Here is a 21,607-nt window from a genome sequence, read left to right as displayed (position 1 = left end):
AAGAAAATTGATTGTAACCTCACTTTTTAACTCAAGATTTGATTATGCTAATTCTGTCAATGCGGGCCTACCTCACTCTGCCTTGCATACAATTCAAATTATTTAGAATGAAGCAACATGACTGATCTTTCTCCTCCCACGGTACGCACATTCCACACCTTTAGTAAGCTAGATGCACTGGCTTCCAATACAGAAGCAAATTCTCTACAAAGTGTGCAATCATTTTAACAATACCGGCCCCAACTCTCTGATAGAACTAGGTAAAAGGTATATACCCTCCCACAACCTGAGATCCAGTGAGGAAAACATTCTAATATAGGTCAAGAGGTTGAAGCTTTTCAGTAGTGACCCCTTCTATTTGGAAAGATTTACCTGACAAAATTTGTCTGGAGTAGGATCTTGGGACATTTCATGGAATGCAGAAATCCTGGGTATTTAAACAGACATAGGACATTAAGTAACATCTAGTTAGGATCTCAGTAGATCCAGTAATACATTAGAAGCACCTGTAAACCATTGGTAAACATGTACTCTGCAAGTATTAATAATAATAGTAATAATAAACACAGTGCTTATGATCATGCAAAGGTAAGGTTTCCAAGATGGTGCTGTGAAGCAGCAATCATCATTTTTCTGTTACAAACACAATGTCCCTGATCCAAGCCATTACAAGAAACTAAAATTGCAAAAAACAGGGAAGACTGCTTCATAGCACTGCCAAGCAGCGCTGATGCACCCTGACATCTCATCTGCTTATGGCACTGTAGACCAGTCTCTCCTGATTAAAGTCTATAGGAGAGAGAGGAATCACATGCACTGCCCTTGAATGTACCCAGTATTTACCCTAGAATAACAGTCAGCATGCCAGATGTTGTGCTTTTGAGCCATGCAATTCATGGAGTTTTAAAATGTACTACTTAGGCCCTGAACCTCCTACTTTTGCTTAACATCTAACTGTGGTTACTACCACAAATTACAGTACAGCAACTCTTTCCATTCGGCCACAATCAACACACTGATCCACCTATCAAGAAGTCAAGCCAACATCACAAAGTGTTTGCCCGTGTCTACCTTTGGTTTAGAGAGCCTTCTTTACTTGATTGTGTCTGGAAAAGGGAATCTGGGTACTCCGTACACTGAACAAACCCCATTAAGATAGAAAATCAAGATGTGACTTACAAGGAATCACTCATTTCGTGCCCCTGATCATAAACGTAGTCAAGGATATTGACATTAACTCTCTTTTTCAGAGTCCTACTACTCCTACGAATACATACCTCACAATAACACAGAGCAAAGTGAGTGCAGAATCACTGTCCTTTCTGAATTTGAACCTGAAAAAACAAGACTGCTATCCAGACATCATCAAACACTTCAATTGTTGCCTGAATAACCAGACTGAGTCATCAGCACCAATCACAAGGCCTAATGGAGAAAAGGTCGTAGCTACTTTTATAAACAGCCCAATTGGTACGAAATTGTAACCTAGAGTAAGCAACATTAACAATTAATATAACAGCCAAAGTTCTGTTAATAAAAGCACATGGGACGTTCCATTGATGTACAAAGCTCAAAACCTGTCATAGCATTCAAAACCCAATTACATTCAGATTAGAATGATCCTGGAGCCCAAATTGTTGAATAAGGCGTATACAAAAAGGAAATTTGATTTTAGACCAAACAATCAGTGACTCATGAAGTATCGCCCTCATAGTGCCTACCATCCTATCTTGAGTTAGTAGCCCAGTCAACACATCTCAAGTGCACTGTCAGATTGACTCCTTTTGATAAATAAGGAAGAGGCAAAACATAACATCCTTCCTTCTCCAGATTTGAAGTGACGATGCAGTGCACAGCTAAGGGAAATGGAATTATCAGTTGAAGTAATATGAATGGAAGATCCACCCTTGTTCTAGGTAGATTAAAAAAAAAATGTATTTGAAATTTGAAATTAGCCTTTGGCCATTCCTCTATTGACTACCAACCCATCTCCATGCATTTATTTAACTCTCTTCCCTGCAGTATCATCCAACAGTGGCTAAATAGGCTGGCAATCTGTTAATTAACAAGAGCAAGCTAACTTTTTGTCGTCTCGCTACTTTGAAATGTGTTGAACTGTACTAATCCAGTGCAGTTTATGACCTAAACATGAATAAATTCAACATTTTCCCTTTATATAGCACAGATTATTACATTTCAGCGGAGAATACCGGCTCTAAGTGGCCGTGATCTGACAGAAGTACTTTTGCAAAGTATTTACGCAGGCATACATGTATACATGTTAAATTTATAGATGAAAAAATGCTTTATAATGTGAAGATTTTTGAATTCCATAACACCTCCTGGGAAACTACAGTCGTTATAGTGTCCCTAGGGTAGTGCGGGACTTCTTTATGAAATTTTAAAGCATATATTTTTTTTTTTTTAAATTGTTTTCTCAATGAGGACTCTCTTTAATCAAAGTAATGCATTGTGAAATTGATTTCTTCGTAAAACAGACGAAAACTATATGGCATCTTTAGAGTCAGTTGTAAAGAAAAAAGAATGTAAAGGCAAATTACAACTGGGCTAATAATAATTGTTACTGCAACTCAGAGTTTGTGTGTATATGCATTAAACCTTTGCAATCTTCTTTTTCGTTTCCCTTTTACGTTTTTCTCTTCTCCTTTACTTTGCCTTTCACTTTCTCTCTGGCATTTATCGTATTTTATCATGCTATATATTCTAACAGGAATAGTTTTACCGTGAAGTTACAGTGGGTATTTCAGAGAGCTGATAAAGTGTTCCATCATTTGCAGATACAGAACTCAATGGGGCAGCACCTGAAACAGGAGAAACCCCTCCACCTCTGCCGATCAAAGGCATTGTGCCAGATTATGGAAATGTTTTTGAAACTCAAGAAATTACGACTCCTACAACACCACCGCCAACACCTCCAAGGGTACGTTTTGAGTCTTTTACTTTGTCCATATCTGACTTCCCATTCTGGGTTGAAAATCCCTATAATACACGTGGAAGAGAAGGTATAAATTCACACTATTGTCTTTCCAGACATATAGTGCAAGAATGCCGTGGGACAGGGGACTCTGTATTCTGACACCATAGTCTGAAAATTACAAGCTTTGTTCCTGGAATGTGCACTATCCTCTTGGAGCCAGGAAATCGGATCTATTTTTGCTGGTTTTACCTGGATCAAGAGAACTATCTGCTTGCATTTTCTGCCTGCTCAATGCAGGTCAAAGAAGTCAGCGGGAGGGCTGGTGTTGGTCTGGGGTGGCAGGCAAATGTCTTGGTGGAGTTTGGTATGGCATGGGCAGCATAATCCCCTCAGCCTGTGACGTGCTGGTCAATGAACTGTTGCTGCTTGCAGCCCACTTATGATAGTGCCTGGGGCTGTTCATCTTTTGGGAGTGGGTGGATGGCATGGGGTGTCAGGAATCTGGGGCCTGATTGAGGGAAGCATGCTATGCTCCCCCATGGTGCCAAAGGGGTTGGGTGGATTGGGATGTGCTCCAGTCCACAGTCCCTGCCCATGTAGTGGTTTCACGAGATACACATTCACCTTCAGTAAAACAATGTTTTACGGCCTACCATTTTTGGGTCCTGAGTTTGAGAAACCCCCCCCCCCCTTTTTTTTAAGTTTCAAAAAAGTAAAGTTTATTCAAGTAAAAGGGGAAAGGAAAAGAGGAAATACAGTAAGGATACCTATACAATATGATATGAAAACATATGATTGTACTTGAATGAGTGAGTGCATTATCAATAAAAAATGAAAAGAGGAGGTTGAGGAAAATACAAAAATATAAAGGGAAAATACAAAGATATAAAACAGATCTGGTCATTCATCAGGAACGTCACATCATATTTCTATTAATCTATACAAACAATGTTAAAAGCAGAAAAACAGAATGTCAAGGCGGTTTTAAAACTTCTTGTTTCGAAGTATTTCGTGCATGTGAAAGCTTAGCGTGACAATCGATAAATGTCGTAACTGGAGACCATAGATTTAAACGTTTTACAGCCAAAAACATTGGATATACATAAACAGTGTCCAATCTATGGTTATGACATACAGCATGCCACCAAGCCTGGAAAGAGAGATCTGACAGATTCTTCCAATGTTTGGTAATCTGCTGAAATGCTACTCCCAAAAGTAAATCCAAAACTTGAATATGTAAAGGACATCGAGACCAATCATCAGAGAGAGAGCCCAAAAACCCAAAAAATGTTGGTAAAAGAGAAGGACACCCTAGATTGAAAGATTAGGGTGATTTGTTTCCAAACACATTTGCAGAATTCATGTACAAACAGGCAAGTAAAAAGTGTATGTTTTAAATCTGCATCCGTGGAGGAACATGGCCAGCAAGTATTAGGTATTTCATCAAAGTATTGTAAATAAAGAGCATCTGCTCTAGAGGTTTTGCTAATCTTAAGACAAATTTTGTTCCATAATTGAGTGGACCAATTGACAGCTAAATCACATTCCCATTCCATTTTCACTTTAGTCTTATCTCTGGGGGATGTCAATTTGTGTAAACAGGTATAGATACTTGATGCTTTAGGACCTGAGCTCAGAAAAGTATGAGTGATGTTGGAGGTAATATTGGACAAAGCTGGAATGAGAGCATATTGGTTAATAGCTAGATTCAAAGCATTGTGTAGTAATTGATATTTATTGGAAAATGAGACAGGAAAATCAAAAATAGTTCTAGCTTGATGAAAGGATATAACTTTATCTTTTTGAATTAGCTGGTGATCCCAAAGAAGACCCTTCTGCCTCCATGATTTCCAATAAATGGTTTACCTTTAATCATTATACGGTTATTATGCCATATGGAGGATTGTAAAAGTGATCTTATGTTGGCAGAGTTATCTAGTATGAATGTATCTAATAATTTGTTTGTATGTTTAACAATAGGAGTAGATAACTTCTGAGGCTTTCGAGTAAATGATCGGTATTCTTGAAAGGCGAAGGGACCCAGATATGAATGCTCAAGAATAACCAAAGAGGAGAATCTGATGAGGAACCTATTAGCCAATGAGATGATTGACGCAGATTAAAAGATTTATGATGGGTAGTAAAATCTGAAAAATTGACTCCACCTTCTGATTTAGGTCGAATACGTTTTGTTAGTGTCATACGGGCTCTTCATTTATTCCAAAGAAAGGAAGATAATAAAAAATTAAAACATTTTTTAGACTTTTGAGGTATAGCAACTAGAATGTTAGAAATAGTAAAAAGAACAATCGGGGATAACATCATCTTTATTGTGTCTAACATTCCCCACCAGGATAGATATAAAGGGTGCCATTTGTCAATTGGGGAAGATATCTTTAAGGAACATTTATCTAAGTTAATGGAGATTGATGATTGAATTGAAGCAGATAAGTACATACCTAAGTATTTTATATGTATAGTGTTCCATTTGAAATTAGTTATTTTAAAATCATCCTTAAAAGTAAATTTAGTTCAGAGTAAAATGTCGTACTTGTCATTGTTAAATTTATAGCCAGAGACAGAAGAGTAAGCATCTGTCTCATGAACGAAAGTAGGTAGGGAAGATTGTGGTTTCGAGAGAAATAACAAAATATCCTCTGCATATGCTGCCAGCTTAATATGCATGCTATCAGAGGTAAAACCATAAAACTCTGGATTTTGTTGAAGATTAGATAGGAAGGGTTCTAAAGCTAAATTAATCAAAAAAGGGGGATAAGGGACAACCTTGCCTAACACCTCTTCCCAGATTAAAATATGAAGAGGTAAGGCCATTAGCAAATATTGCCGCTTTAGGATTGGAATATAGAAGAGAAATTAAATTAACAATTTTAGGACCAAAACAAAACCATTTGAGTTTTGAAAAAATAAAAGGCAAATAAACTATATCAAATGCTTTTTCCGCATCTAAAGCAATAGCCGCTAAAGATTCAGAGGAGTGACAGGATTTGGAGAGTATTGTAATGTTCTAAGTAACTCCACAGGAACACGCGTTTAGGTTTCAGTAGAGATTTATTCATAACACCCCATCCATCAGCTCCATAAGGGTAACTGACCAACAGGTACAAGCTGAGTTCTAGGTTCTATGTTCTATAGAACCCAGAACTCTTGGGACAGGAGAAGGACATCACACATCTCCCATCCAATAACAAGATAAATACTAAATGTATTGAGAAATACAGACATAGTATAATCACTTAAAATCAAGAAACATCATGACTATTAAGTAACATAGTCTTTCATGTGAACAGGTACTGAGGTCTTTCGACCACTACGTCTCAGATCATTTTACAACAACTCATCTGTACCATTGGACAATTTTTTACATGACTTATCCAACTCAGAATTATGCTTTATAATTACAACTCGATTTAGATTCCAAATTTTCCCATTTTCAAGTTTAACAGCATTTCTTAAACACATTACCACCCTCATGGGAGCAGTAAACTTGGACCAAGATAATGTTCCGATTGGAGCCTTCACACGTACCCAATCTCCTACCTTTACCTTTACTTCTTTAACTCTTTTTCTCATATCAAAGTGAATTTTATTTTTTAGCTGTAGCTTCTCCTCTCTTTTCCTCCAAAGACCAATGCTATTGTCTTTCACACCTTTACCCCACGACATCCAACTAGGACACAATCTCGTGTTTGGAGTCCTGCCTTTAAATAATTCAAAAGGCGATTTACCCGTAGAGGTATGAGGAGTGAAACGATGAGCCAAAATACATTTTTGTAATTCATCTTTCCAATTCAAACAATTACTTCTAGAAAGTTGTATATTTTCCTTTATAACTCTATTAAATCTTTCTACTGTCCCATTTCCTTCTGGATGATATACCGAACATTTCTTATGAATGATACCACATGATGAAAGATAATCATTCATTTCTCCTGAACAAAACTGGGGACCATTATCTGATAATAGAGTTTTCGGGAAACCCTCTCTCATAAACACATCTTGTAAAAATGAAATGACACAAGTTGAGGTGATCTCTGAAACACATATAACCTCAACCCATCTAGAATAAAGATCAACCAAAACAATTAAATATGGAGTACGATGTTCTCCATTAAGAGGACCAACAATATCAATGGCAATGTCCTCCCAAGGACCATTGGGAAGTCTTCTACAAATCATGGGCACAGTGTGGGAGATAAGAACCTTATCACTAACTTTGCATTGTAGACATTCTCTGACCTCACGCTCAACTTCTAAATCCATAGCAGGCCACCAAAAACTAATTCTCAACCTTTCCTTAGTTTTGACTATACCTAAATGTCCTTGATGTGCCTCTTCCATCAATCTTTTTCTTAAAGAAGAAGGAGGAACCAATTTATTCCCTCTCAACAATATATCTTTATCTATCGATAACTCATCAGCCACCAAACGCCAAGTTTTTGATAAGGAATTATCATGTGAACCTTTAGTTTGAATCATGTTCATAACTCTGACCAATTCGCTATCTTTTCTTAATTCCTCTTTCCACTCATTTTCTTTTACAACACCTGAGGTAATTTCACACACACTGACATCCTCTTCAACAAAATCATCATCAATCCATTCCTCTCCTACTTCACCAACCAAACGAGACAGACAATCAGCTGAAACATTATCAACACCAGGAAGATGTTCTACACTGAAATTAAACTCTTGTAAACCTACAACCCAACGTCTTATACGAGATGAAATTGAATCAAGTCCCTTTTTCATGAATATTTCCTTTAGTGGTTTGTGGTCTGAACATACCTTGAAACACGTTCCCCATATAAAATTTCTAAACTTATTGAGAGCCCAGAATATAGCCAAAGCTTCTTTTTCAATTACAGAATAATTTAATTCTGGTCCACGTAAACTCCTTGATGCGCATGCAATTAGCTGTTCTTTACCATCTCTTCTTTGTTTTAAAATGGCTCCCAACCCTTTTGAACTTGCATCGGTCACTACAGTGGTCTCTCCTCCTGGAATGAATGCCTGCAAACTCGGTGCATTTTTTAAATTTTCTTTCAATTCTAAAAATTCTCTTTGACACTCTTCCGACCAAATAAATTCTTTGTTCTTCCCAAGCAATTGTCTCATGTTACTTGATTTACTTGCAAGATTTTTAACAAATTTCCCATAATACTCAATCATGCCCAAAAATGAAACAACTTCTTCTTTCGTCACAGGAGTTGCTAAATTTATAATTGTTCCTACCAACTCTTTCTTAGGAATTATACCAGACGCTGTAATGCAATGACCTAAATAATTCACCTGTTGTACTGAAAATTTGCATTTTTCAAATTTTAATGTCAGACCTGCTTTCTCAAGTTTTCCAAGTACCATTCTCACAGAGATATCATGTTCTTGTTGATTTGAACCAAATATCAAAAGATCATCCTGATAACATTTCACATTTTTCACACCCTTCAATACAGACGCCATGACCCTTTGAAACACCGACGCAGCGGGTACAAGACCAAACGGCATTCTCTTATATTTAAAAGCTCCCATAGGAGTGATAAATGCCGTCAAGTCCTGTGAGTCTTGCGTCAGCTCTATTTGATGATATGCCTGCGTTAGATCTAAGGTAGTAAAAAACTTTGCTCCACCCAAAGTAGACATTATTTCATCTATATTAGGCAACGGAAACTTGTCAACCACTACTTCCTTGTTAAGAGACCTCAAGTCCACACAAAGCCTGATATCGCCATTAGGTTTGTTCACGATAACAACCGGAGCCAACCACTCCGAAGCTTCTACAGGAGAGATTATTCCTTGTTTAAGCAACTTATCTATTTCTTGTTCCACCTTCTCCTGTAGAGCCAATGGAATTCTTCTAACCTTTGCCACAGATGGTACAGCTCCATTCTTAAGTTTAATGCAATGCTTGTAACCTTTCAAACAACCTAAAATATCTCTAAACAAATGCGGAAATTCTTGCACAAAGTGATTAACTGTACCTTCAACCTTTTGTATATGGACTTGTGGTTCTGCATTGGGATTCAAAGTAACTCCCAATAACCGTTGATGTGGCCGGCCAAGTAAACTATCCCCTACCTTTGAAACATAAATCTTACCTACAATAATTCTCTTCTCCATCTCTATGCAAGCATCAAAATATCCCAACATATTAATGGGTTGACCTCCATACCCTCCTGGATTTACATCCATTCTTTTTAACTTGTTCTTAAATTGAAACCATTTGCAGAAAACATCTTTCGAAATTATAGTCAAATGTGAGCACGAGTCAAATTTCATTTTCATATCAATACCATCAATTTTAACACTTCCAATAGGATGTTTGTTGTCCTCATTACCACTAATCTGACAAATAATTTCTTTTATCACTTTACTTTGTAATTTCTTCTGTTTTGTTCTGCAAAATTTTATAAAATGTCCTTTCTTGCCACATCCATGACATACAAAATTCAAAGCTGGACAGGATTTAGAATTAGCTTTGTGTCCAGACTTCCCACAACGAAAACATTCACATGTTTCTTTTGTACATTCCTCTTTAGTTATCTCTTTTGAACCCGATTTTACATTTTTAATAAGATTTACACTTTCCTGTACTTCTTCTACTACAGATGTAATTTTATTTTTCTCAACTTTTAATTCATTTACACATTTTAACATGTGTTCAACCCTTTTTGCTATAATCACCACTTCTTCTAAAGGTGGCTCATCTTTGAGCCATAACTCTTCCCTTATTTTTTCTTCCCTACACTTCAACACGAATTGGTCTCTTATTCTCTCCTCATTTGCCACTCCAAACTTGCAAGTTGAGGCTAACTCCCTTAACCCAGTTAAAAAATCCTCTATTGTTTCTTCTTTCTTTTGTTCTCGTAAACCAAAATGATATCTTTCCATAATGGTGCTGACTCTGGGCAAATAATGTTTATCTAACTGAAGTATACATATCCCATCCTCGTCGCCAGTGTAATGTTCTAAGTAACTCCACAGGAACACGCGTTTAGGTTTCAGTAGAGATTTATTCATAACACCCCATCCATCAGCTCCATAAGGGTAACTGACCAACAGGTACAAGCTGAGTTCTAGGTTCTATGTTCTATAGAACCCAGAACTCTTGGGACAGGAGAAGGACATCACAAGTATGTCAAAAAATAGTAGCGTAATATCTGTTAGAAAACGACCTTTTACAAACCCAGACTGTTCCTTACCTAATAGACCGGGAGAAATTATTCTAATTTTAAGGCCAGGGATTTTGAGAATATTTTATAATCTATATTCACTAACGAAATTGGTCTATAATTTTTACATAAACCTGGATCTTTATCCTCCTTGGGTATAAGGCAAAATAGGGCCTCCAAAAAGGAACCCGAAGAAGTTCCCGTTTGCAGAAAGGAGTTTAGAAGTTTATGTAATTTGGGAAGAAGTAATTGGGAAAAATGTGAATTTTTTTTTTACAGTAAAACCATCTGGGCCTGGAGCTTTATCCTTCTTAAGAGTGAGCAAAGCAGTGCATAATTCGTTCAGTGAAACATCAAGCTCCAATAAATCAAAATCCAAGTGAGAATCAAAAGATTTTATAATAGAAGAAAGATAATCCAAAATGGATTTGTCTGTGGGTGAAGCTTCTGGTGCATATAGGGATTTGTAAAACTTATAGAATTCATTTAGAATTTCCAAGACTTTATATTTGGGTAGTTGCTAATCATCAAGGATCGATTCGATGTTAAATTTGTGTTTTTTGACTTTAAGGTAATTTGTCAATAATTTACCTGATTTATTTTGGCCACCATAAAACTTTGCACTGGTTTGAGTAAGTACAAAGAGGCATTCTCAGTAATCTCCTTATTGAATTGATGTTTAGTAGCCATAAGATCTGTTAAGCAGTCCTTTGACTTAGTGGCATAGTAGGAATGTTCCCATCTCTTTATCTTTGCAAAAAGGTCCGTGGCAATTTTTCGAGCATTATGTCATTTTTTGGAAATGTAATTAATGATAAAATCACGGGCAGCTTTAAAAGCATCCGTTATGACATGAAAAGGGGAGAGTGTCTGATTCGTTAAAACGGAAATATTCTTCAAAAAAGAGACGAATGAGGAGGTGAAAACAGGGTCAAGTAACAATGAATTTTCAGGGTGGGATTACATAATCTCCATGCGTCAATTAAATGCCTATGTTGGTAGGAATGATTTATGAGCTTTAGAAGATGTAACAGAAGTTGGGGAGTTGCGGTCTATGAAAGGATCTACAATTTGATTACAATCTCCTGCCAAAATTTAATTGTCATGAGAGTACTGCATCAATTTTCTGCAAGTTGGGACCAAAAAAGGGAATACCTGCAGTTGGTGCATAAATATTAAGCAAAGAGAGTGGAACCTTCCCAATCAATAAATCTGTGAATAACCAGCGATCCACATCATCTTTTTCCTGAGATACAAGCTTAACATGGAGAGATTTGTGGCATAGTGTAATGACACCATTACGCTTACCATCACCTGAAGAAAAGAAAACATCACCAACCCAATCTCTCTTTAACTTTAAGGATTCAGAATCCGTGAGGTGTGATTCCTGAATTACTGCTATATCAGCCTTCAATTTAGATAAATGCGATAACACGCGTTGCCTTTTGATCAGTGAGTGCAAACCTCGAACATTCCAAGTAACAATATTTAATTACATATAATAACTATTGAGAGAACAAGTTGAACTAGAGGAGATAAAATGTAGACTTGATATATGATAAACCACAACATCATGTAATTGAGAAAAAAATTAACAATATATGAGAGTGAAAAAGAAGAAGAATATCAAAGATGAAAAATTAGAGAAAAGTATCTGAAATGGAAGGAAAAAGAAAGAGCAAATAGAAAAAGGGGATAGACAGAAAAGAAAAGAGAAGAACAACAGAATAGAAAAAAACAACAAAAGATGAGGTGAATAAGAAGACACAAGAAAAAGAAAGAAAACAAAAACACATACCTATAAAAATCCAATAAGAGGGATGGGGTGAAAGCACATGGAAGACTGGTACACTCGGATCTCACAGAACGGGACACAGAGATGACTGGATTTGACAAGGTGCAGGACAACGAAGAAGACATGAATTGGGAAGCCTGAAAAGGAAAATGGATAAGAGCAGATTCATGGCTTATAATATAATGATCATAATACAATCCTACCATCAAAAACAGGAGAAATCTAAGAAGAAAAGTGTTAAACAGTCAAAGCTGCAAACAAAATTGGTTAACATTAACAAAATATCAAGAATACAAAATCAACCAGACTGAGAATTCGAAGCGCCAGAGATATCCATAGTTTCAATTTTACAAGAATTGAGGAAGCTTTTCAGTCTAATTGGATCTTCAAACAAGGTTGTCTTATTCCTGTATTTGACCTCAAAAAGACATGGACGAAATAGGCCATATCTAGCTCCAAAAGCACAAAAGTCAGGTCTCATATTTAGAAACTCTCTACGTCTGTCTGCGGTAGTTTTAGAATAGTCCTGCGAGAAAAACAAAGGATGACCCAACCAGGAAATACATGTTGATGACTTGGAAGCTGAAGGAACCTTAAGAAGGTCCATGTATTCCAGGAAATATAAAATGACACCCCTTGGGAGGTTGGAGGCAGAAGTGTTGACGTGCTGACGACCCAGTCTATGTGCGCGTTATATGTTCAAATTAGTACCTTCAGGTAGATTGAGCACTTTGGGTAGAAAGTTTTTGAAGAAAGCGAGAGGTTCTGCGCCCTCCGTGCTCTCCAGCAAACAATACATGCGTAAGTTGTTCCTTCTGTTTCTATTTTCTAAATCTTCAACTTGTTTCTGCAAGTGAGATACTTGTGATTGAAGAGTGACCACTTTACTTTCAGTTGCGTTATATGAGGAAACACTCTGCTCCACTGAGAGGAGACGTTCATCCATTTGGGACCACCTGTCGGTAAGAAACTGAAGTTTGGTGTTTGTTTCGTCCATGAAGGGTCTTAAAGCGCTTATTTCCTCCAACAATAAGTCCAGCAAGACAGGAGGTGGTGACTTAGAAGGAGAAGGTGGGTCTTTTTTTAGACTTTTTGAATTAACCTTGACAGGATTCATCGGATTGGTTGCTGTTGAAGCCTCAGATGGAGATGCGCCGATTTTTGACTGAGAAGTTGAGGAGGATTTCATTGCTGCTAACTTTGAAAAAACTGTGTAATTCTGGATGAATCCATGAGTCAGCGATGAAGCAGAAGAATTGAGCCTTCTAAGTCTACCCATATGCTACAGGAGAACAAGGTTTGAAGAGACTCAGGAACTGTGTTAAAGGAGAGACAGCCACAGTGAACCAGAGAGCATCGAAGCACCGACTAGGGTCTGAGAAAGTGCTGGCTGTTTATCCAGAGCATAGGTCCTTTGGTGACAGAGTCCAACAAAGCTAAAGCCAAAGACATGCACATTTAATTTTGGAGTAATAATGCAAACCCTCTCTCTTTCCTTGCAATAAAAAAACGGGGTATCAGAAAGGGAAAAAAGGGAAGAGATATTCAAGTTCTTTAAAAAATATAAAGTCCTTGTTAAGGCAGGCTCCAGTGTGAACATTGAGTAAAAATTCAAATTTCAATGAGAGGCAGAATTATACATGACATGTATGTAGGCAACAAGAGCAGATGACAAAATATAAGGAACACAGAGAATAGACTTCTAGATGACTGTTCAGGATGTCCTTGCTCTTAAGAAATGCTCCAAGAACGATTAATGCAGAGAAAAGTGAAAAGAAAGATGAAAGGAAAAGAAAAGAAATTCAAAAAGAAATAAGCATGTATCTTAAAAACATGCGTTAAAACGAGCGCTTAACTCCGAGGAGAGAAACAGCAGGGAAGCTAAAACGTGACATCTCTGCACTGTGCTAATTATATGCGTAGTGGCCGCCGTTTCTGAGTCAATATTGAAGGTGGCAGTTACCGTCCTCTTCTCAGCTGCGGGAGGTACCGAAATTCGTCAGGAGGTCGTCGGGTGGTTCTACATGATAGACCCACAATTTATGGAGATATTGGGTCGCGGGAACCGTGGAAAAAAGCACTCAGTCTGTGCCGTCGCTCCAGAGGTAACGACGCGGCCGCCATCTTCCTTAGCCCTCGAGAAACCCCCCTTAATATGACACCATATCATTGAAAAAGACGTATGGCAAAATTCCACCCCATGTTCCTATTCTTGGGGGAATACCACCATGTGTCACAGGAGCTCTAAAGTAGTTGATAACAAGCTCCAGTTTTACTCCCTGACCATTAACATTTGACTTAACTATAAGAGCACACTAACACCAATATGTAGTGTGCCCTAGTTTTATGTATTAGCACCTTGCCCTCAGGATTACAAGGGCACACTTTGAGGGTGATTTATGAGAATGTTAAAAAAAAGCTTATCTCTTGCTGTGCCATCTACAGTGGTCTTACAGGAAGTTAAATGGTACACACCTGAATGGCTAAGAATAGTGAGATTCATTTTAGATCTTTATGCTCACAACAGTTACAGAGTGGCATTCAGATTTTTTTCTATTCCAGTCTTCCTAAATCCTTACTTGTTTCCCATTTCAGTATCTGTCAAACTAGAAATGTGAAATCATTCCTATCGCCCCTTAGTTTTCTGCCAGTGATATAGCATTTGTAGCAAATTCACATTTTCTACATGGTTATTCCAAATTTTTCAAAAATGTCAGGCTCTTTTGTTGCTTGTTTTTAGGACTGTGCCACAGTGTGTGCTCTCTGACTGCAAAATGACATTGGTAAAATAGTTTTTATCCAATTTGTCTTTTTTACTTTCCTGTAAGACCACTGTAGATAGCACAGAAAATGAATCTGTGCTGTGGAAGGTTAATGTGGTATGGGGGGTCATAACACACTCTAGTAAGAAAAAAAGTAAAACTATTCCTTTCAGAAACCTTTTTAGAACTGTAGATCAAGTCCTTGTATTCTTGAATCTGGACAGTGGCAATCCCCTTCTCACCGGTCTTCTAGACTCTACTGCAGCCACCCTTAAAGATATCCTACACACCTCATCAAGGGCCTGAAGAAATATGACCACATCTCCCCACCAATGTGGAAGTTTATTGACTTGCCTTCCTCGCACCATTTTCAAAACTAGATGCATCTTCATCAAAACTATGATTACCAGCACAGCTGCCTATCTGGCTAGCAAGATGTCTAGTGCCTATCGGAACACCTGTAGCCACATAGGTGACAAAAATATATGTCTGCCAATAGTGCAACCATGCTCTGACTGGACAACAGTTCAAATGCATTGCAGTGACACATAGCAGGTAAGAATACTTTCTGGAAAATCATAGCATTCTTACCTGTTTAACTCCAAAAACAGTTAAAACTTTTACTGCTATTTGATCAATTTAGACTTAGCCTGTACACTTTTATTGGAGCCTTCATATCCTTCTATGGACATGTATAGTGTCACCATGTTTACGAGGTGTTTTTCATTGAACTGATCTTGTAATCATATAAGACCCATTATGCCCATTCCAAAGCTTCAGGGATCCCTAAATACCCCATGTTCTTTCTCCTTTGCCTCATCTTTATTATTCTGACTTGGGTTTGCACTTACCATAATGACTTGCATATCTGCTTCAGCAGTCTTGGTCACAGACTTAATTTGTTCCTATTAAATGTGAATTTTCAGCATTGGTTCAGGATTGGCAGATTCATATCACATTTCATTGCCGCCAAGAAAAAGATATGTCGTGAATTAAAAAGGAAATTGTATAGTGAGTGGTTATCCAGAATATCTACCGTGGATATCACCTCCTTATACCATAGTGTAAGTTCTCTAAAATCTCAGCGCGTTCAGTGAACCCCTCCATTTTTTATTTTCAGAGCTTTCAGTCCTTCTAATCTCATGCTGGTTGCTGTTTAAGATTTCAAACTTCTCTCTTGTGTCCTTTTAAATTTGACTTAAAACAACTTCTTCCCTCTTATCCATTTCACTGTAGCGCAATTCTCATGGCTATTTCAGCGCCACACCTCCAAGCCATGTTGATGCTACATCCTCATCCTTCCCTTTTGCAGCTCCCCAGCATTTAGATTCAACACAGCCCCCAGAAAGGATATTGTATGCTCCCCATTTACACTGCTAGTACTTCTAAGTATTTTTACTGTGATAGGGCAGCCACTATCTATTAGTTTTGACTGGATCCTTCTCTTCTTGTGGTGGTTGTGCGTTCCCACCTGCTGACAGTGCAGTGCCTCTTTCCCACATTTACTCTTCTCTCACATGCCGCTTTCCAGATCAATGTGCCATAATATTGGAGATCCCGTTTTTCTTATGGAAGCTAATATGAAATTAGGGGGGGAACTGCTTTTTCAAGTTCATTCAGACCACCAAGGCCCAGAAATTTCCCCTCATCCATGCTTCAAAAATAGATACTGTTGCAAACCAAGCCTAAAGATCTCAAAGACATTCAAACAACTTAAAAAGTTGGAAAATGAACTGCAAAAGCACAATACCCTTTCTGGTCTGTGTTTTTATCACCCTTCTCTATCTTACCACCATTCAGGCACCAGTTCTAGATTGTTCTCTGAAGTCCTTAGCCAGTATATATCATTAAAAGGCGGTGGATGGCTGAGGAAGCCCAACAATTTGCTATTAAAATGCCACTTTGTCCCCATATCCAGGGCCCTAGCATCCATCTGCCAACATCCACGCTCCATCCACTTGAGTTCCCATGTCGTGGGGTTCACCTTTCCTCGAGTTAAGCCTTGGATGCTAGAATCCTGAGGGCACCCACATACCACAACTGCACTCTCTTCCCTTATCTCTCGGTCTATCACAACGGTTTCTGTGGTGTGCAGCACCCAGGCAAAATCACCAACAGCCCCTATACCATCCCATGCCAGTTTGCACTAATGCTCAGGTGGCATAAACATTACATGTTAAATAATTCGTCAAAACGTTCAAGATAGCTATCATTCAGCCTGAAATCTCCCTTAAATATGTAATAGGTGAGAAACATGAACAGCCCATATTGTCTAGTGAATACAATAGCTAGATAAAATCTATTGTGCCACTCAAGGAAACCGGCATGGTTCTCATTGCCTGGGTAGTCAATCATTCTATAAAAGTTATTAATATATTTTTGCTTTTCCATTTTTAAAAATGTGATCCTTAATAAATCATTCAAACGGAACACGTTTGCACACGGTGACTCGTGACCAGGTGTATCCCACCTCCACAAATGAATCACCCTATTAGGATTAATCAATTAACTTTACAACGATTACTTCCTCAATTAGGCTTGAGTTGCTTTTCCTTTTCTTTCACTTCCTTCTTACTGCTACATCTGTTGTTAACGTAATTTAAACACCAGAGTTACATTGGCATGTTGTGTGCAATCATCAAGGGAAGGCTAGTTCAGGTCACGGTCTCTACATCTGTGCTCTGTGCATACCAAATATAACCGTTTCCAATGTGAAACTGAAAGCACAGATTGCCGTTGTGGTGCAGATGTTCTTTTACATAAGGTTCTGTCTCCCCTGAGGTACGTGCGAGTCACGGAGCGGCTCAGGTTGGTTCTAATGTGTTCTGGCAGACTTATGTCAGAAAGCAGAGCAGTCGCCAGAAAGACTCGTCCGCCTGCACTAACAAGTGGGCGCAAGCACGAGTTTGTTTTCTTTTTTTATTTTGCAGATTTATATAGCGCGAACTCGGCCCGAAGTTATTGGAGCGCTTTACCTGAGCAACAGTTACGTTACACAAGGACACATTAATTTTGGGAGGCACGGAGAGATTAAGTGATTTGCCCAGAACCACAGGATATTGAACCGACGCCGAGACTTGAAACTGGTTCCCCAGCTCGCCAGCTCTAGCCGTAAGGCCACATCATGTCCCGGAAGTAATATTTGATTGTGTGCCACAAAAGAGCAATACGATTCTGATCATCTCCCCAAAGCATTGTTTGCCGAGCCGTATTCAGGGCTAATGTCATTGGGTCCTTGCGCTGCTTAGACCTGTCAATCCCCCCCCCCCCCCCCTTCGCCCCCAACTTCTCCACCATGAGAAAAACAAAAACAGCTTCTAAGGTAAGGTGCCATCTGTAGGTTGGTCCTCTGGAGGTTTCACACCCCGTAGTGGGCATCACCTGTGCAGGGCCTGCAGACACGATCTGTATCCCACTGATTGCGGGGGTTTCAAGCTCATGTTTTGTTCCACCGTGTGATATTGGCTCTTCAACAGAGACTGAGTGAAGGTAGACGATATTGCATGTCACTCACTGGCACCGTGTGGGTTGCCAGCTCTGACTTCTGATTGATTGCAAACTCTTGTTATGTGTTATTCAGCCAGGTGGCATCAAAGGAGCAGGTGACTGGGATGGAATATGCTGTCTTTACCAGTAGCAATTTGAAGTATTTTTTATTCCACTTTTACTACCTGTGGGAAAAGAGTTCGCATCAGCGCATTTTGCTTGGAGTCCGGTCTCATAGAAGTTGAAAATGTTTTTACATCCATTATCGAGTGCAATCCACTCTTTAGGTCTCGCTGAGCCAAAGGCTCGAAGAGACATTTTATATGTGGGATTTTCAAAGTACTACCCACAGTTTTGGCTGGCCTAAACCTTGAGTGCACGATCACATGCACGTGCACAGCTGCTCCCACTCCCCCCCTCCCTTCTCTATAGCTTTGGCTCCTATGTTTTTTATTACACCCTCCCTTCTCTCCCCGCTGTTTTCACACTACCCCCTCCCTTCTAATCAGTTTCCTTTCTGGTCCCTTGATCGCATCTCCGATCACTTTAACTACTTCAAATGCAGCGCACACCCCTGCTTTCACTTTTGCCGTGTCTCGGCGCTTTTATGTCTTATGTTTCTACAGTCACCCCGACTCTCGATCTGGGATTGAGGTACTATTTTTCCTTTTTTGGCATTTTTTTAATAGCGCTAATTCAAGCCGACCCGAAAGTATCAGTGCTTTACATGAGCACCAGTTACATTACACAAGTTCACATTCGTTGTTTTTCTTCTTTAAAGAGGAGAATAAGTGATTTGCCCAGGATCATAATGTGAAACCGACCTTGCTCGCCAGTTCCATAGTCGTCAGCTTTGTTGGCACTCTATGTGTTGTATATAAGCATAATTTGCACCCGCTTTCATATTTAAAACACGGGCAACACGCTTTATTTTTGATCATGGCACCCGCGTTCCTGTATTTGCTTTTTAAATGCCTGCACATAACTATTTTAATGCACGGGCGCCATGCTTTGTTGGAGCACGGCACCCGCTTTTTTATATTTATAAAAGTGTGGGTTACACATTAAGCAATTGCTCTTAGGTTTCGTTTTGCTTGTCAGCAGGTTGGGGAGTGGGTGAGTACCATGCAGACAGAGGGTTAATGCTCGCAGCTGTGTGTAGTCGGGGGCTCTCAGCCCACCTTAATCATACAATTAAACTTCCTTCCATCGCCGCGCAGCTACCTCTCTTCAGGGACACGAGTCCAAGGTTTAAAGCCAGTACTGCATAGGACTGAGAGCTGGAGAGATGCTTTTTCACCAGATCATGTAAAATTACTCGACTGGCTTTAAAGGATTTAATCACCTGGCAACCCTCCCAGACTTTCATGACCCGTGTCACTCTGGAGGTCAATTCATACCGACCTTCGTTAATTAGAAGCCCAATTCACGCGCAGTGATTGATTTTTGCACAGGGCTACACTTCTACCCCTTCGTCCCGAGGAAGACCCGCCGTGACGCTTTTTTAAATTTTGCGCCTAACATAGGGTCGAAACGTCGACGTACACCATGAGTCCACACAACGTCTCAGTTCCAAAACCAATTCATACATGAACAGGATGCGTATGTGATCAAGTATATGGACTCAATCTTCCAAAAATTACTTCTACCCAATCGTGTTTGTTATATTAAGTGTATCGTTTGTATTCACCTTTACATGTCACTTCTTCTTCACATTTCTGTCAATTGTATTTTTGTAGCCCTAATTATTCATTATTCTTTCTTAAAAATATTGATTCAAAAGTATTGCTTGGGTGTTGTCATTGCTTTTCCTAAATCATGGATACATGTTACATGTAATGCATTTATATTGTGAACATCCCAAAGCAATTGTAATTCCCCGACAGAACCATTGTATCCGTATAATACAAGGTTTAAAGCCGGCATTTCTTTCCCATAGATCACAATCGCACTAGCTGTGATTTATTGGGATTCTACAAATATATTTAATTCCTATGAAAATATATGAGTGCTACAAAAGGGCTGTGGTAATATAATGGTGCCGCTGATGTGATTCCTGAATGATTGGTGTGTGTGTTTGCCTATCTGCCGTTTGGTATTCCAGTCATAAATTTCCACTAATCTTTCACTGCATGCAGCAAATGCGAGCATGGAAGTTGCATTTCTTCGTTTTATATAAAACTAAAAGAATGTCAGATAAAACTCATTTGTTAACAAGCATTTGCAATGCAATAGGTCTCGCATTTACGCGAGTTTAAGCTATTGGCATTGCAAATGACAATGCCTTTTATTTATGTTTTATAAACCAAAATATAAATAAAAGGCATTGTCATTTACAATGCCAAAGGCTCAAACTCGCGTAAATGCGAGACCTATTGCATTGCAAATGCTTGTTTTTTATTACTGTTAGGAATTTACACTCGCAAATGATGTCTCCATATGTATTACTGAGATGTCTGAGTACTTTTATAAATCAGAGTCGTTGTAAAAAAAGAAAAAAAAGGAAAGGAAACAAATAACTGAGGACAAATGAAGAGAAAACTCTTGTAAAGAGGCCTTTTTCAAACAACCTGGTATCTTGAAGGAGCCCTTTACAATTAAAAATAAAAAAGGGATAGGAACGGGCCTGCTGGCAATTAATTTGATAGAAGTAACGTAACGGGTTAACTTTATTTTACATCTACATCGAAAATGTCGTGAATTAGTGCAATGAAAGGGTAAATTGATGGCCTTTGACCATAAAAAAGTAGTAAAACAATGGGACATTTGATTTCGTTTATTCCTTGAATACTTTCTCTTATTCCAGAAGCAATTCTTTAGCAAAGCTAGAGGAAATGTTTCTAAAGTAAAGTACTAATCTTAACTTTCAGCAGTTCCAACCTGCGATCCTCCGAGTATATACATGACACAAAGTGCCACCCAGGGAGCGCAAGCTTTCCTGTAGAGCGGTGGGTGACCATAACCGGAGCTGCCCTTAGTTTTATGTAGAGTGCAGGCTGCAGGAGGTGCAATATGAGATGTGCAGGAACTAGTATATGTGTATAGTCATGGGCGTCAATTCACTAAAATGCCAGGGGTAGTGTAAATGACATCACAGGAAGTGGCATCATGTGACCTCTGACCCTGTTGCTATCACCCAAATTGACATCATTGATGTTAAGAACTCCATAATAAGTGCAGGATTAATACCGATGCACCTATCATTGTAGACTCGCCTTTGGGAACTGGGTTTGTGCCTCGGGAGGTTGCAAATCCATGTGTCAGTAATTGTTTTAACATCAATAATTAAACCTATTTGAACAACAATACAATCAATAAACCAGTACAGTAACAACAATTACTACATACTGCATTAAATACCAGGAGCTCACTCATCACCTACCCTGGTGCAGTCATTATATGCCTCACACAGTCATATGCAATTGTGGCATTAAAA

At 38.8% G+C, this 21,607-nt stretch overlaps 1 protein-coding gene across 2 annotated transcripts in view; it reads left to right on the top strand.

Annotated features, from left to right (window-relative positions):
- The window catches only part of DOCK1 (dedicator of cytokinesis 1), a 1,163,810-nt gene that overhangs the window by 1,114,783 nt on the left and 27,420 nt on the right, over window positions 1–21,607 (top strand). For both annotated transcript variants that reach the window (XM_085606236.1, XM_085606235.1), the window contains exon 51: window positions 2,799–2,941. In XM_085606236.1, the coding sequence (XP_085462362.1) occupies window positions 2,799–2,941 (143 nt within the window). The remainder of the gene's footprint in view (window positions 1–2,798; window positions 2,942–21,607) is intronic.

This window comes from Triturus cristatus, chromosome 1_2, assembly GCF_964204655.1.
Source record: "Triturus cristatus chromosome 1_2, aTriCri1.1, whole genome shotgun sequence".
Lineage (NCBI taxonomy): Eukaryota > Metazoa > Chordata > Amphibia > Caudata > Salamandridae > Triturus > Triturus cristatus.
This window is presented reverse-complemented; position numbering and strand designations above follow the sequence as displayed.